This window comes from Suillus subaureus, assembly GCF_016647635.1.
Source record: "Suillus subaureus strain MN1 chromosome Unknown BJ212scaffold_23, whole genome shotgun sequence".
Taxonomy (NCBI): Eukaryota; Fungi; Basidiomycota; class Agaricomycetes; order Boletales; family Suillaceae; genus Suillus; species Suillus subaureus.
Window position 1 is genome coordinate 107340 of NW_024538579.1, and position 16906 is coordinate 124245.

General features: G+C 46.4%; 5 protein-coding genes across 5 annotated transcripts; 4 read left to right on the forward strand and 1 right to left on the reverse strand.

Annotated features, from left to right (window-relative positions):
• Positions 1–518: 518 nt before the first annotated feature.
• On the forward strand, positions 519–3188 carry BJ212DRAFT_1463849 (O-methyltransferase-domain-containing protein). The gene is made up of 11 exons (XM_041338952.1): positions 519–1141; positions 1190–1370; positions 1424–1659; positions 1716–1730; positions 1785–1845; positions 1897–2036; positions 2099–2203; positions 2260–2356; positions 2415–2476; positions 2533–2654; positions 2715–3188. The coding sequence occupies exons 1-11, from the start codon at positions 893–895 to the stop codon at positions 2794–2796; spliced, it is 1350 nt and encodes a 449-aa protein (XP_041191275.1). The 5' UTR covers positions 519–892; the 3' UTR covers positions 2797–3188.
• Positions 3189–7082: 3894 nt separating this feature from the next.
• On the forward strand, positions 7083–8808 carry BJ212DRAFT_395291 (S-adenosyl-L-methionine-dependent methyltransferase). The gene is made up of 10 exons (XM_041343089.1): positions 7083–7201; positions 7255–7490; positions 7547–7561; positions 7616–7676; positions 7728–7867; positions 7930–8034; positions 8092–8188; positions 8247–8308; positions 8365–8486; positions 8547–8808. Exons 1-10 carry the CDS (start codon positions 7183–7185, stop codon positions 8626–8628), a joined length of 939 nt encoding a protein of 312 aa, XP_041191276.1. The 5' UTR covers positions 7083–7182; the 3' UTR covers positions 8629–8808.
• A 150-nt stretch (positions 8809–8958) lies between these two features.
• Positions 8959–9222, forward strand: BJ212DRAFT_1275069 (uncharacterized protein; the record flags this gene model as incomplete). The annotated part of the gene is made up of 1 exon (XM_041331193.1): positions 8959–9222. A coding segment is annotated over one exon (264 nt), but the record flags the coding sequence as incomplete, so codon positions are not given.
• Positions 9223–10492: 1270 nt separating this feature from the next.
• On the forward strand, positions 10493–12718 carry BJ212DRAFT_1569304 (S-adenosyl-L-methionine-dependent methyltransferase; the record flags this gene model as incomplete). The annotated part of the gene is made up of 10 exons (XM_041342022.1): positions 10493–10741; positions 10790–10970; positions 11024–11259; positions 11382–11442; positions 11494–11633; positions 11693–11797; positions 11853–11949; positions 12008–12069; positions 12127–12248; positions 12309–12718. The coding sequence occupies 10 exons, from the start codon at positions 10493–10495 to the stop codon at positions 12388–12390; spliced, it is 1335 nt and encodes a 444-aa protein (XP_041191278.1). The 3' UTR covers positions 12391–12718.
• On the reverse strand, positions 12719–16013 carry BJ212DRAFT_1365428 (NADH dehydrogenase). The gene is made up of 16 exons (XM_041336068.1): positions 15809–16013; positions 15623–15750; positions 15482–15566; positions 15237–15388; positions 15088–15178; positions 14964–15034; positions 14880–14907; positions 14673–14821; positions 14593–14614; positions 14476–14537; positions 14241–14303; positions 13927–14175; positions 13534–13874; positions 13431–13482; positions 13256–13377; positions 12719–13140 (listed from the first exon to the last, which is right to left on the reverse strand). The coding sequence occupies exons 1-16, from the start codon at positions 15825–15827 to the stop codon at positions 13122–13124; spliced, it is 1653 nt and encodes a 550-aa protein (XP_041191279.1). The 5' UTR covers positions 15828–16013; the 3' UTR covers positions 12719–13121.
• Between the last annotated feature and the right edge of the window lie 893 nt (positions 16014–16906).

Genomic DNA, 16906 nt, shown 5'->3' on the forward strand with positions numbered 1-16906 from the left:
CTCGTGCTAACTATGTGGTTACCGCAACAGAATATAAATCTGTCTCTGGGCCTATGCAAGCGCAGGTTCGAAACCTGCCGACAACAGTTATTTTTTATCCGAACACACCTTGACTTCAAGATCTGCTCGTGGATAGTTTCCTCTGGATGTCGGTCTTAACTGGTCTTAGCCGGGGTGAGTGACCGCAACAGAATCAAAATCTGTCGAACCTGCCGATGACAAGGTTTTTTTTCCCTATCAGGACATATGTGCAATTACAGTGTGTTGCATATGAAACTGAGGTACAAGTGTTTGAAAAACTCGACCTCACTGCCTTCACCGGGATTTTTTCATCCAAATTAGGCAAAGTGATGTAATACTTTCCGCGCGCTAGACCACATTGCTAAATCGAAGGCCTGGACGGTGTGTGCCAGTAGTCTCTTACCATTCGGATCTTTCTCGGTTCCTTCGAACGACTTCAAATCCTGGGCACACAAAGTCCGGACACCCTCACATCATTCACAATGAAAGACCCCAGGTCCGGATTTCTTTCGCTCAGGTTTTGAACTTTGAGGTCGTTCGAAGGAACTGAGAAAGATCCGAATGATCACAGGGTACCAGACACTGGCTCTGGCGTCTAACTTCATTCTGACAAGCGAAAATCGCGGATCTTTCGCTGATGGGCCGGCGGGCTTACTTACTATGATGCAACCTGACTTGCAAGGATGACGACAGTAAGATCCGAGTAATATCAGGATACCAGAAATAGTACTTTGGCCCAAGCTTGACGCACTATGGCACCCGGGCTACTACTAGCTTATGGCATGCTTGTCTTTGTTTATTACTAGGAAACATGATATAAGGGTCGCTGACCGGGAGCGCCGTTTCTTCTTCGTCGTATCATTCCCAAAAGATGGCAGATTTGAATGAACCGGAGGCCAAACTTGAAGCTCTCTTGGACATCATCAATTCCTCTGCACGCCAAGCAATCGCCGAATACAAGAGCACAGGACATGGGGTCCCTAGTGCCGACGCAACTACCTTCCACCCTCTCGACTTGGCATCAGACACAGTTGCCCTCAAAAAGGCAATTAGGCTGTTCGAAGGTGCATGTCACCAATTGAACGCAATACTGGCTCCCCCCCAACACACGGTGATGAATGTGAGTCCCTCTTGCAAATGATCTTGGCTCTCTTATTCATTTCCCAAGTTCGCTTTCAATTACGACTGGGTTTGCATAAATGTTGTCCTGCAAGCGCGCATTGCAGATGTTTTGGACAAACATCCAGAAGGTCTTAGCATCGATAGACTGGCTGAAGCAGTCAACCTCGACAAGAGCAAGACTGCGCGCGTCTTACGGGCTTTGACCCTCATGGGTTGCTTTAAAGAAGGTAACGTGCACGACAGCTGACACATTCTCTGACGCCTCTAATATATTAAACAGTCGAACGAGACGTCTTCGCTAACAATCGACTATCCCTCATACTCAAGTCAACAAGCAACACTGGATGTCTCGCAAGGTTTCAAACTCAGGGCGCTCCGAAATACGCCGGGATTCTCTATGAGAGTATGATTGACGAAGAATTTTCTCGTTCAGATGAGATCGACAAAGCACCCCGGGTATTGGCCTCCAGGAAGGACGGCATGAAAGGTAACTACTGGGAAGCGATCAAGGATGATGTGAGCCTTTATCGTCACACTGCCCTCAGGCTTCGCTTACTTAACACATTTTATAGGATGAGACACGAGAGGTGGGTGCAGAGTGCTTCATTCACGACTGCCGGTTCACAGAGTCACATGTATAGGCATTTCACAAGGCCATGCTTGGCCAAAATGAGATGACGGGCAGTTCTGCAGTTCTGCATCGTGAGCCATCGCTATTTATGAATCGTTGGCGTGACTGATGCAGGTCGCAAGACTATCCTTGGGATAATATTTCATCTGTAGTGGATGTCGGATGTAGCGTTGGGACATTTTCCACTCCTCTGGCGAAAATGTTCCCTCATCTCAGAATAACTGATCAGGATCTCCCGGAAGTTCTTGTGGAGGCACAGGGTGTGAGTTCAAACATCCAGTACCTGTAATCATCTCAGCGGGCCCATTATTCATATTTGATTAGGTATGGAAGAAGAATGCTCCCGAGGCACTGCTAGACGGGCGCGTGGAGTTCGTGCCACTCAATTTTCTCGAGGACGCACCTGTTGTCGGGAAGGATGTTTATTATGTAAGAGCTTCTTTTCCTCCATGCATCCCCATCAACTCAAGCATCTTATCATATAGTTAAGGAACATTCTCCACGACTGGCACGACCGCGAGGCAATGACGATCCTTCGTAACATTCGCAAGGCCATGGGACCAAACAGCCGAGTGTTGATTCGTAAGTCAGCTGCGGTTCAATGGAGTATTCTCTGCAAAGCCAATATCTTGTGTGCCAGATGATCGCGTCCTCTTGCGCACAGTGCAGGAACCTGGATTTGGAACTAATGGATTAAGCACCGTAAGTTTCAGAGTGCAGCCTGCTGCCTGGCATATCTCTGAATTCACGATCCCAAGGCCCCTGAACCTATGTTACCGAACTTTGGGGCAGGCACTCACAGATCGTACCAAATGGACATGACGATGTGGCTTGTTCATAATTCCAAGGAACGAACCTTGGACGAGATGAAGATCCTTGGGCAAGTTCATCTTGATTTTTTTGCCGTGGTTGACGATGGCTGACTGGTGATAATTGACAGGGCCTCTGTTGGCTTAGTACTCATCCAGGTTTATGATCTTGCAGAGACAATGCTCATGGAATTCAGAATCGCTCAGAGCTGATTCCAGAGGCAAGTTTTTCGATACGTGGTGTATATCATTGTCTGCTGCCATAATTCGCTGAAGACGACAAGAACAAACAAACTTGAAGTTAGTAGTAGAGCAAAGCCTCCACGTTCACCTAGTTATCGAATAGGGAGAGTCAAAGTTACCAATCTTCAAAGACACGATTCAGAGTTGGATCCAAAAGACGATCCAGCATTTTTCAAGTTTTTTCATGGATGCTTGTAAATGGCTGGGTGTGCAGATCACTTAATGCTCATCATTTACTAAGCAGCACTATGGTGACCACAATGGTCAATAGTGAAAGGGGCTGGCAAGATGATGCAAGAAATTATACCTGGCAGACTTCGAATGTTTGAACATGAGACGATTTGGCCCACAATCAGAGTTGCATATATGCACACACAACGAATCTCGTACATAATTCTTGTGATCAGCAGATTTGACAAAGACTGAATGAACCTGTGCAATGTCTATGTATTGTTCGCAAGCGAAAGTAGAGAAATGATCAATAAGAAGTCCGAGACTAGGACATGTAACTGACAAAAAATCACCTGACAGACACTGATTCTCAAAACACAGATGAACTCAAGTGACCCCAAAATACCTGCATAAAATGCATGTCAAGATGACCAAGGATCCATCATTGGAAACTTCTTAGTCAAAGACCACCATGGTGACAGGAGGAGCCAAAGCATCAGTAAGAGGATGGAAGGATGAGGAACTGGTAGCCATGATGAGGGCAACCGAAATGAACTGAGGGAATAAGATAGAGGTGGAAGTGTTACACTCGGCGTTTGTGAGAACAGCTAAACAGTCACAAAGAGTCTAAAGCATACACCTATGTACAAGTCATGCGAGTTAAGCAGTATATTGCAGGCCCTGGTCTGCATAGGTCAAGTTAAAGAAATACAAGCATAAGAAATAGAGTATATATAAAGGGTTTAAAGCGGAGCTTTAATAAATGAATCGGAGATGGAAAGTAAATAGCAAATCAGAAAAGAGAGAAGAGAATCGTACGATAGAATGTCATAGAATGTCTAAGAATGATTAGTAATCGTGAATAAGTGAAGAGGTGAAAGAGAAAAGAGTAGAACTGTAACAGGAAGTATCAAGCCAAATAGACAAAAAATATCGACAAACAAAATAAAAGGTCCAGTATGATTGGTGTTTCAGAGAATCGACAGTCCTCGAATGCCAGTAAAGGCAGCGAGGAAACCTGTACTGTTATGCAGCATCATCTCTGCACGGAAACGCTAATTATTCCCTGTTCGATTCGGAAACGACTGAAACACTTGGTGAGTAGGATTAGGGTTTCGATGTGCTAAACCAATTGAGGCCTGAACGGTGTCTGCCAGTAGCCTGTTACCATTTGCATCTTTCTCGGTTCCTTCGAACGACTTCAAATCCTGGGCACACAAAGTCCGGACACCCTCACATCATTCACAATGAAAAGACCCCAGGTCCGGATTTCTTTCGCTCAGGGTTTGAATTCTTAAGTCGTTCGAAGGAACTGAAAAAGATCCGAATGATAACAGGGTACAAGACACCAGCTCTGGCTTTAACTTCTTTCTGACAAGTGAAAACCACAGGCCTGTTGCTGATGGGCCGGGCCCACTTACTATGATGCCACCTGACTTGCAAGGGTTAGCATTGATAACGACAGGAAGATCCGAGTGATAACAGGGTACCAGGAATAGTACTTTGGCTCAAGCTTGATGCATCGTGGCACCACTAGCTTCTGGCATGCTTGATTAGTCGGCCTGGCGAGTCGGTAATGAAGTTACGAAGTTGTGTTGTTTTGATGCATTGTCAGCTTCTGCCTTCTGGCATCTGTACGGGCGGCGTTGATAAGTTTTTCATGATGATTAATCCGATGCTGTAACATTGATTGATGTGACTTGCACCGACAGTCAATTCGTATACCGTCATAAACAAAGGAAACTGTTAAGACGCGGTGGGGCCCCGTTGAGTCGAAGGTGTAGGTATAGCCGAGGTCCGAGGGCCCCGTCTGCGATTAATATGATGTATTGGTATGTGAAAACGTACACATAACTTTTACAATGATCTAACCATAAGTCAAAAGCCACCTTGAAGCCATCCAATCAACACCCCATAGAATTTAGTCGGCACTTTCACAAAACTCGCATTTCTAGCTACTTAAACGTAAAATTCTCAACATAGATATCATTCTCTCTCTAATACAACTCGTTACGAGGTTGAACGAATACGATCGAAGCAGAATTAAGTGAGATAGTTGAAAGTGCCGAAGTCACGCAGAAATATCACCTGCTGATGTGTGACGAAATTTCACCACTGCACACACGAAGTGCCGACCTGTACTGCCATCACCGCCGCTGTCAATTCTGCGCTAAGTGGCACATCCTACAATGCATCCGGTGGTCCTATTGCATGAACATAGACAGCAATGTACACGGTCCGAGTCTCATTACTGACATCCCCCTCAATTTTACAACTACAACACTGGTCGTTACCCTCGTACTTAAGTAGACATATCTACTAGTAAATAGCACTTGCTCGTTTACGCCGAAAACCAACTGAACTTGCCTGTCAGACTGCAGAGCTCACTTTGACCTATGTGACATGTTGTGACTTCCAGTGACATCTATGTGACTGCCAACTTCTGTGGGGCGCCGGGTGCCGATTGCACTGGAAGGGATAGTAATCAAGATTACGCGTCGACCCCGCTTGCTCATCCCTACCTCGAGTGTTGTTTGATTAGTCATCGTTTTGCAGTAAAATTGTTATACGTACTGCTTGATAACCACATTGATTCACGTGATGTCTTCCTCACGAACTATCAACGTCGTGCTTCATTCTGCTTCATTAATCACTAATCATTCCCTGACAACCTGTGTGTTTCACCACCAAGACATATCATTGCTACAATGTCGTCTGTGTTTGATGTGATCCCGCCAATCTCCGAATCTAATGCGTTGGGGGGTTCCTGACATATTAATTTACCGATGCTCATGTGTAATCATTCATTGTCCAGCTGGATGTATCCTCAGCGAAAATAACTTCAGTACCTTCTCGGCGCCCGCCATGCTTCCAAACTATGCACCTAACCTGGGCCTAGCAAGGGCCTCAATGGGGTCTGAGTGCAGATCCAAAAATTGTCATCATACCAGATATATTACCCTGCTCAAATTGTAGAAAAAAGTACTTCAAGTTACCACGTATCATTTGTTTCTTCGACTATCGAATGTAATGGGGTCTGAACAATTGATCTATTTTAAGTCAACAGGTGCACAGCGTCAAAGGGTCTATATATTTTAGTGTGATCTTAAGGTTACGGTGGGAGTCCTTATCTGAAATCTGGCGCGGACGTCTTTGCAGGCACGTACGGTATGTATATATAGGTCTACCTAATGCAGAAGGAACATAATCGAGACTGTCTTTTGCTTGTCTCTGGCTTAAATCTAGCTTCTCCTTCTAGTGGCTGTGTGATAGAGCATTGATGGCTACTAATCGAGGTCCGAACTAGAGTTTCTATTCACGTTCAAGCAGACGTCTTCACAATTGTAGCAGGCTTTTGAGTGCGTTTGTCCTCGCAAGTCGCTCGGTAACCCAGTCATACTTTCACAGACATGACATTGATGGGTGGCATATAGAAAGTCACACTAAACGGGATTGATCGACAATACGGGAAGTGCCGGTGGGGAAATTAGACATATTTTACAGTCTACAGACAAAGACCCTCAAAGACCTTCCTCCGCTAACATGGGAGTCGGGATTAGGGGGGGGGAACTTCTTCATCAGAATCAACGCTCAAGTCCTAAAATATTCTGCAATGATTGCATTCGTGCATTCACTAATTTAGTACGACGCTTATTTTTGTCTATTACTGGGAAACATGGTATAAAAACCACTGACGGGAGCACCGTTTTTTCTTCATTCCCAAGGATGATGGACCTGAATGAACCGGAGGCCAAAGTTGAAGCTCTCTTGGACATCATCAATTCCTCTGCACACCAAGCAATCGCTGAATACAAGAACACAGGACATGGGGTCCCTAGTGCCGACGCAACCACCTTCCACCCTCTCGACTCGGCGACAGACACAGTTGCCCTCAAAAATCAATTAGGCTGCTCGAGGGTGCATGCCACCAATTGAACGCAATAATGGCTCCCCCCCAACACACGGTGATGAATGTGAGTCCCTCTTGCAAATGATCTTAGCTCTCTTATTCATTTCCCAAGTTTGCTTTCAATTACGACTGGGCTTGCATAAATGTTGTCGTGCAAGCGCGCATTGCAGATGTTTTGGACAAACATCCAGAAGGTCTTAGCATCGATAGACTGGCTGAAGCAGTCAACCTCGACAAGAGCAAGACTGCGCGCGTCTTACGAGCTTTGATCCCTCATGGGTTGCTTTAAAGAAGGTAATGTGCACGACAGCTGATACATTCTATGAAGCCTGTAATGTATTCAACAGTCAAACGAGACGTCTTCGCTAACAATCGACTATCCCTCATACTCAAGTCAACAAGCAATACTGGATATCTTGCAAAATTTCAAACTCAGAGCGCTCCGAAATACGCCGGGATTCTCTATGAGAGTATGATTGACGAAGAATTTTCTCGTTCAAATGAGATCGACAAAGCACCCCGGGTATTGGCCTTCAGGAAGGATGGCATGAAAGGTAACTACTGGGAAGCGATCAAGGATAATGTGAGCTTTTGTTGTCACATTGCCCTCAGGCTTCGCTTACTTGACGCATTTTATAGGATGAGAAACGAGAGGTGGGTGCGGAGTGCTTCATTCACGACTGCCGGTTCACAGAGTCACATGTATAGGAATTTCACAGGGCCATGCTTGGCCAAAATGAGATGACAGGCGGTTCTGCAGTTCTGCATCGTAAGTCATCGCTATTTATGAATCGTTGGCGCGACTGATGTAGGTCGCAAGACTATCCTTGGGATAATATTTCATCTGTGGTGGATATCGGATGTGGTATTGGGACATTTTCCACTCCTCTGGCGAAAATGTTCCCTCATCTCAGAATAACTGATCAGGATCTCCCGGAAGTTCTTGTGGAGGCACAGGGTGTGAGTTCAAACATCCAGTACCTGTAATCATCTCAGCGGGCCCCTTATTCGTATTTGATTAGGTATGGAAGAAGAATGCTCCCGAGGCACTGCTAGACGGGCGCGTGGAATTCGTGCCACTCAATTTTCTCGAGGACGCACCTGTTGTCGGGAAGGATGTTTATTATGTAAGAGCTTCTTTTCCTCCCTGCATCCCCTGTAACTCAAAGCATCTTATTATATAGTTAAGGCACATTATCCACGACTGGCATGACCACGAGGCAATGACGATCCTTCGTAACATTCGCAAGGCCATGAGACCAAACAGCCGAGTGTTGATTCGTAAGTCAGCTGCGGTTTAATGGAGTATTTTCTGCAAAGCCGATACCTTGTGTGCTAGATGATTGCGTCCTCTTGCGCACAGTGCGGGAACCTGGATTTGGAACTGACGGGTTAAGCACCGTAAGTTTCAGAGTGCAGCCTGCTGCCTAGCATATCTCTGAATTCACGATCCCAAGGCCCCTGAACCTCTGTTGCCGAACTTCGGGGCAGGCACTCACAGAGCGTACCAAATGGACATGACGATGTGGCTTGTTCATAATTCCAAGGAACGAACCTTGGACGAGCTGAAGAACCTTGGGCAAGTTCATCTTGATTTTTTTGCCGTGGTTGACGATGGTTGACTGGTGATAATTGACAGGGCCTCTGTTGGCTTAGTACTCATCCAGGTTTATGATCTTGCAGAGACAATGCTCATGGAGTTCGGAATTGCTCAGAGCTGATTCCAGAGGCAAGTTCTTCGATACGTGGCGTATATCATTGTCTGCCGTCATAATTTACTGAAGACAACGAGAACAACAAACAAACTTGAAGTAGTAGAACAGACCATGACAACTTACCCACATAGTAGAACAAAGCCTCCGTGCTCACGCCTAGTTGTCGAATTATTGAATATTAGGGAGAGTCAGAATTATCAATTTTCAATGGCATGATTCAGAGTTGGATCCAAAAGACGATCCAGCATCAAGTTTTTTCAAAGAAATCCATTTGCTCGTCGTCGTGGCAAGCCTCGTATCCTTAACCAACAGGACCTCTCATTTATCACATCCATTCTTGATTCCAACCCATCCCTGTTCCTCGACGAAATCCAAGAGCAGCTGCTTGAAGCACAGAATGTCGAAGTCTCGATTGCCACACTCTCGCGCAGCCTTCGTCGACTCGCAGTCACACACAAACGGACATCAAAGGCAGCCACAGAGCGAAACGAGTTGCTGCGTGCAACATGGCTGGCAGAATATCGGCACTTACCAAAGGAGTATTTTGTACGGATTGATAAGTCTGGAGTTGATAATCGGACGAACCAGAGACGATATTGATAAGGTTGGCATTGTCAGCTGGTCAAACATAAATCATACTATACCTTGTAGAGACAAGCTCGCGTCTGTAAGAGGCCTTGTGGACTGGCATAGTTCACCTGAATACAGCGAAACCCTGGCGGCAAATTCATGCAATGAGTTCACACAATCATATTGACCCTACAAAGAGGCCGGAGCTACACTCTAATTGGGAATTCCGCGCTCGATATCGACTAGCCTATCGGGACGTCACAAGCCCTGAGAATGAAGACTATCAGCTCAAAGGAGAACAAACGGAGGCGGGCCATCAGAGAACCGGTGAGAAGAAGATATTGTCATATATCGTAATATATAGGAAAGGATTTTGTCATATTGGAATATAAAGCAATATATGACCATGTAAATGCACCGCAATCAGCATAATCGCCAGCAAGAATCCACCGGTTCACTGATGCGAGTACATACAATTGTTCAAGTTGAGGCTTGGCGTCCGATCCGCAGTGTGACAATGGCTGTTGTGGTTAGAGGTTTCGGTGGGGGTACGGCACCCACCGAATATATGCAAATACGTTGCGTCCAAGTCAAAGGGTGAACTTTTTAATGCAAACGACTGTAGCAAAAAAAAACCATCATTTTCGCTTGTCAGGAGGAAGTTCGATGCTTTCGGACCGCGGTGAGCTTACAGCATTGGTGATGGAGCAACGCGATTAGTGGAGCAGACGAGTAGCCTATGTAGTGCCCTTAGCGTTCCGAAGTACATAGGTCGGGAGTGTTGAGTATCCGAGCCATACCAGTTAGGTACCCGTACCCGTGCAGATGCCAAATATTAGTACTTCTTCTTAAGCTGGTGTAGAAGCCTCGTTAACTGGGAGTCTGTTTGAACTGTGAGTGCTTTCTTGCTGCTGCCTGTGAGCCTGCGTGAACTGTAGACCCCTGTGGCTTCCTGTTGCAAGACCCAGATTTGTGACCCCTGAGAAAGCTGTAGTTTACTGATCCGGCCCAATATCTCGCTCAGGTGCTTACGGGGGTCCTCGCCCGGGCATTTCCGACGCTAAGGCGATTCCGCATAGTTATGGAATCAGCTGTAAAAAAAGTTTTAGGGGTTGACGAAACCGCCTTCTTCGACGAGGAAGATCCGAGTGCCCGGAAGTCAACTCGTAAAAAATATTGTACTACGTTCATGCATTGACTCATTTAGTACGGCACTTATCTTTGACTGTTACTAGGAAACATGATATAAAAACCACTGACCGGGAGTGCCGTTTTTTCTTCATTGTATTATTCCCAGAAGATGACAGACTTGAATAAACCGAAGGCCAAACTTGAAGCTCTCTTGGACATCATCAATTCCTCTGCACGTCAGGCAATCGCCGAATACGAGAACACAGGACATGGGGTACCTAGTGCCGACGCAACCACCTTCCACCCTCTCGACTCGGCGACAGATACAGTTGCCCTCAAAAAGGCAATCAGGCTGCTCGAAGGTGCATACCATCAATTGAGCGCAATATTAGCTCCCCCCCAACATACGGTGATGAATGTGAGTCCCTCTTGCAAATGATCTCGGCTTTATTGCTCATTTCCTAAGTCTGTTTTGAATTACAATTGGGCTTGCATAGATGTTGCCCTGCGAGCGCGCATTGCAGATGTTTTGGACAAACATCCAGAAGGTCTTAGCATCGATAGACTGGCTGAAGCAGTCAACCTCGACAAGAGCAAGACTGCGCGCGTCTTACGGGCTTTATCCCTCATGGGTTGCTTTAAAGAAGGTAATGTGCACGACAGCTGACACACTCTCTGAAGCCTGTAATGTATTAAACAGTCGAACGAGACGTCTTCTCGAACACTCGACTATCCCTCATACTCAAGTCAACAAACAACACTGGATGTTTTGCAGGACTTCATTCTCGGGACGTCGCGAAATGCGCCGCAGCTCTCTATGAGAGTATGAGTGACGAAGAATTTTCTCGTTCAAATGAGATCGACAAAGCACCCAGGGTATTGGCCTTCAGGAAGGAGGGTATGATAGGTGACTATTGGGAAATGATCAATAATGACGTGAGCTTGAGTCATCGTCATACCGCCCTTCGCTTACATGACACATTCTATAGGATGAGAAACGAGAGGTGGGTGTAGCGTTCTTCATCCACGACTGCCGGTTCACAGAGTCACATGTATAGGAATTTCACAGGGGCATGCTGGGCCTAAATGAATTGATGGGCGGTTCTGCAGTTCTGCATCGTAAGCCATCACTATTTATAAATCGCTAGTGTGACTGACGTAGGTCGCAAGACTATCCTTGGGATAATATTTCATCTGTGGTGGATATCGGATGTGGCATTGGGACATTTTCCACTCCTTTGGCGAAAATGTTCCCTCATCTCAGAATAACTGATCAGGATCTCCCGGAAGTTCTTCTGGAGGCACAGAATGTGAGTTCAAACATCCACCCATAACCATCTCAGCGGGCCCCTTATTCGTATTTGATTAGGTATGGAAGAAGAATGCTCCCGAGGCGCTGCTAGACGGGCGCGTGGAATTCGTGCCACTCAATTTTCTCGAGGACGCACCTGTTGTCGGGAAGGATGTTTATTATGTAAGAGCCTTTTCTTCCCTTGCATCCCCAGTAACTCGAGCATCCTATTATACAGTTAAGGAATATCATCCACAACTGGCAGGACCGCGATGCAATGACGATCCTTCGTAACATTCGCAAGGCCATGGGGCCAAACAGCCGAGTGTTAATTCGTAAGTTAGCTGTGGTTCAAAGGAGTATTTTCTGCAAAGCCAATACTTTGTGTGCTAGATGATTGCGTCCTCTTGCGCACAGTGCGGGAACCTGAATTTGGAACTGACGGGTTAAGCACCTGTAAGTTTCAGAGCGCAGCCTGCTGCCTAGCATATTTCTGAATTCACGATCCCAAGGCCCCTGAACCTATGTTACCGAACTTCGGGGCAGGCACTCACAGATCGTACCAAATGGACATGACGATGTGGCTTGTTCATAATTCCAAGGAACGAACCTTGGACGAGATGAAGATCCTTGGGCAAGTTCATCTTGATTTTTTTGCCGTGGTTGACGATGGCTGACTGGTGATAATTGGCAGGGCCTCTGTTGGCTTAGTACTCATCCAGGTTTATGATCTTGTAGAGACAATGCTCATGGAGTTCGGAATTTCTCAGAGCTGATTCCAGAGGCAAGTTCTTCGATACGCGATGTATATCATTGTTTGCCGCCATAATTTACGAAAGACGACGAGGTCAGACGACAAGCAAACTTGAAGTTAGTACATAGTAGAACAAAGTCCCCTCGCTCACGCCTAGTTATCAAATGACATTGATCATTTCATAAATCGTGCTCGGTGCTTCACTGAATATTAATGTTCCAAGGTCACTGAAGTAGTTTTGTATTTCATTTTGCGTTGGCAAGTAACTGCTAATCCTATGACTCAACTGTCAGTGCATGATGTTCTTCGACTTGTACTACGGACGTCCATCTTCACCAGTCTTCTTGCTAAGCCAAGTGGTAAGCATGGAGTCAAACCCGACGCAAGAATGTGATCGATCGATAAAACGTAATTTGCCAGACAAGTTGCGGACAAGAGTAGAGGAAATTAAACGCATGCATTTGGAGCCGGGGAGACTACCTCTATAAATCCGGTCAATACCCATCCCCAATAAGTACATACGACGAAGACCATGGCCACGCAGGGTACGCAAAGATGACAAAAAACGCGAAGGAATAGAAGGCGCACTCAAATGTGTGGCTGGAGGAGAGACAGGTAAAATTGCAGATGCGATTATGTACCTTAAATGATAAACAGGGGGAATAAATGTGTCTCTATAGTCTATGTCTAGAAATGCGATGTTGATGGTCCATCCTGTCGAGTTCGCTAGTCGTGAGTGTTCATGCTCAGCCTTCAGTCCCGGCTCACGTCCCTGCAAATATGTCGTGAGTCCATTGCTCTCATCAAACACACGAAGAAATGGAAAGAGTTTAGTCGAAAAAGGTATTTGGAAGTAGAAAGGGAAGACAAAAAAGGTCAGCACTCACCGTCCCCATAACTTCACCCTTACCCAGTCTCCAGCAACCAGGCTTCGATTTCGCAGGGAGAATAGAGTGCTCAGGTATGCACTCCGCCAGAACATGAACGTCGCAACACCTCCGCTCGTCCACTATAGCCCAGTCAATTTATATGTCCTACAGCCACGGAAGTAAAATAACATACCTCACGCCCGAAGATAGGCAGGTCAGCAATTGCCTTGTCCGAGCCGATGTAACTATAGATAATGCGTTAATACAAGGACCAAGTACAACAAGGAAACACGCACGCCAACGATCCTTGATGACTGTAATGGAAAGGCTTCAATTTGATCTTGTCTATCTGCCTCTTCAGTTTCTCTGCCCCTTCGCTGGTCTCAGCATGAGACAGGTCGGCCTCGAGTTTGTCTTTCTTCGCAAGCAACTTGAACACGCGCGAGAGGTATGAACCCTGCTGGCTTGCGACCTGGGCAGTTGGAGCGTAAGATGAGGTCGTACAATCACCGATAGCGAAGATATCGCGAGCTCCCTTCATGCGGAGGTGATCATCGAAGGTAATTCCGCGCTTATTCGTCTGATCTTCAGGGAGCTTCGCCATCAGATCCCGTGTTATTTGGCGACTAGTGTTGCCCTATGAGAAGACACATGAAAAGCGGAAACACCACAACGAGAACAGAACATACAGCAGCCCAGACAACCATCCCGCACGGCACCTCCCGTTCGACACCATCGGGACCCTTGAGAACAACGCTCTTCTCGTTGACCTTCCTCACCATAGTCTTCGTGAGGATTTCGATGTCGGACTCCTTGAACGTGCGCTCAGTATAGGCAATCAGCTCCTTGCTGAACGAGGGAAGAACATTGGGAAGAGCCTCGACCAGCGTGATGCGGATCCGTGAGGCAAGCTCTGGGTACCATGACTTGAGATCCTCCTTGAAAATGATAAATATAAGGTCAGGCGACAGGAAGTGAAAGAGGAGAAAAATGACACTCGTACCTCGAGGAAGTCACGAAGTTCACCACTAAGTTCAATACCCGTTGGTCCACCGCCTACCACAACCTGCCAAAACAATGAGCACATGTTTCTAAATGATGAAATTCACGTGGGAGAAATTCATCTATGTGGGCAGCAATTACAAGCATCAGAGTTCCCTCATAATGGAGAGGTCCACTTTCGAGAACACGAAACGCGGAGCAACAAGAGAGAAAAATCAGAGAATCGTCAAACGTACCATATGCAACAACCGGTCTTTCTCCTCATCACTTTGGCCTGGGAAAGCAGCACTCTCTACGCCTATAAAGTAGTCATGAGCCGTAGATCACTATTAATGAATGATGCGAAAACGCACAGTCCAAAAAACGTCTTTGCATCTGCAGTACATCATTATATTCAATAAGGTGGCAGAGACCAGAAGGAGGATAGGCGCACCTTCTCAGCATCATGCAGCTCTTTCATGAAGCATGCATGCTCCTTCACACCAGGAATACCAAATGTCTGCGTCTCGGCACCGACAGCATATACAAGATAATCGTACGGTATGGTCGTGCTGGATATTTGACCTTGGATCTCAGAGTCATCTGTGACAAATCGGCCCTTGTTATTCTCTGAAGGAATAGCAAGGGGTGGAAAACACACCTGAGAGCGTAACAGTTTTGTTAACCGGCTATTGCAAATAAAGCACTTTAATCTCTGCTGGTTAATATATGAGAAGAGACGTACGTCAACTTCCTTGGCCTCTGCTTCAATGACTAAAACCTGACGTTCTTTGTGTCGGGTCAGGTAGCGAGTAGCTGTATTTTTGTTATTGTTAATATCTGCAGCAGGCAAATGTGAAGGAACTCACGCTGGAGGATAGATCGTGCGTTCAGCGTACCAACTGCCACGGAGGGAAGGAGAGGCGTGAAGAGGAAGAAGTTCTTTGGGGAGACAACAATCTAGTGGATCAATATGCAATTAGTTTGTAAACACAGCACCATTGAACATGTGACATGCAGTGTTATAATCGCCGGTGTCAAGCCCTTTAAGGAGGCTCGTCGCTCCCCAACCGCTGCCTAAGATGACCAGAGTCTTCTTTGAGGGATCAAACGGGAGCTGTGGCCCCGGGTTTTTTTCCTTATGTGCGATGTAGTAGAAGGTTGCGGAAGCTGTATTTCAAAATTACATGGTTAAGGGAAGGTCAAGTGAATGAACGATCCACGATCAGTCAAAAATGTTGCTGGCTAGAACATAGCACTTGCCTCCGATCACTGTTACGAGTGTCACACGTCCCAGAGTCTGCAAAAAAGATCTCCATCTCCCTTGAGACGGCGGTGGTGGTGAAGTCTATTCATAACGAAGACTCAAGATATCAACAAGAAAGCTGGGCGCGAGAAACACACCTGTGACGCAGCGGCGCCCGTCGAGGCTACAGAACTTGATTGGGCTCTGGAAGTCGAAGCCGTCAAGAAGTGTTTTTGTGCATGCACGTGAGAGCGGACAAGCGACCTGCTCGTGGACATAAGACGGACTGTGCACCGAAATAACCCATTATAAAAAATCTGACTTGAAGTTTGATCAAAGCTTACCATGTCGTGCAGCCTGCATCGGATAGTTGTACAGTCGAGGAAGAAAATAGAGGTTCTGAAAAAAATAACGGCTGTATTGTATAAAGGCGAGTGACTCGGGGACGTTCTTGCCGGAAATTAGTTTGCAAATGACGATATTTGTCACGCCGACCAATATTAACTTCGCCCCCGGTTTGTCTCCGTTTCGGCGCCTAATGAAGTGCTTGACCTCCGAGATAACCCGAAGGGCGAGTCTTGGTTGAACATATATTTCAAAATTATCTAATATCCGAGCCAAGCCCGCAATGCGCATTCTGGAAATCACCTCACTTTTAATTGGTACATAAGACACGTTTTCCTAGACTGAATTTTCAAGTTGAACGACGCGGCAGTGACGGTTCCGGTTTACGGACTTCAGCGTTACACTCACCCAACGACCGCCTGGTTTCGAGACTAGTATGCCGCAATACTAGTCAACCAGCTGCATCGCATTAGTTGAACTAAGTCATAGGCTGTGGCAATAGCGCGGCTGGCCTTGTTCTTAGAAGGCCTGACCAATCGGAGGCATGGCGCCATGGGCCGCACCCCCTAATGAGTAGTAAACTCATCTCCATGGCTGCACTTTACCAGTACTCAAGTCAACTGGGGTGGCACCGGCCGGACAAACTAGAACATACTCCGGCGCGAATAAGCACATCGACACTTTGCGAACAATGTTCCCCCTAACACAGCTCTAGACTGGGCCTTCTCTTGAGTATGATAGGGATTCACTAAATCTTGGAGTCTAGCATCGGAAGTAGCTTGGACACCATAAAGGACAAAAGACTAGTAAGGATGATTTCAGAGCAGACCAGGTTCAAGTGACAAAAACCCACACTATTTAAAAACATAGCATTCCGCTCTCCACGCTGCGACGAGTTCCTCGGTTTTCTCCGTTAAGAGAAGTACTCTCAAAGAATTGAAAGGCGTCAATTTCCTCACGTTTCTCCCCGTCTAGCAGCAGGTGAGTAATTGAGGAGGGATTGATGTACGATGAGGCTGTTTCTCCCTGAAGCTGGAAAACAGCCTGACTCAACCGACCTCGTTGCGTTTATGAAAAGTCCGGAGCTGCGTCATAAT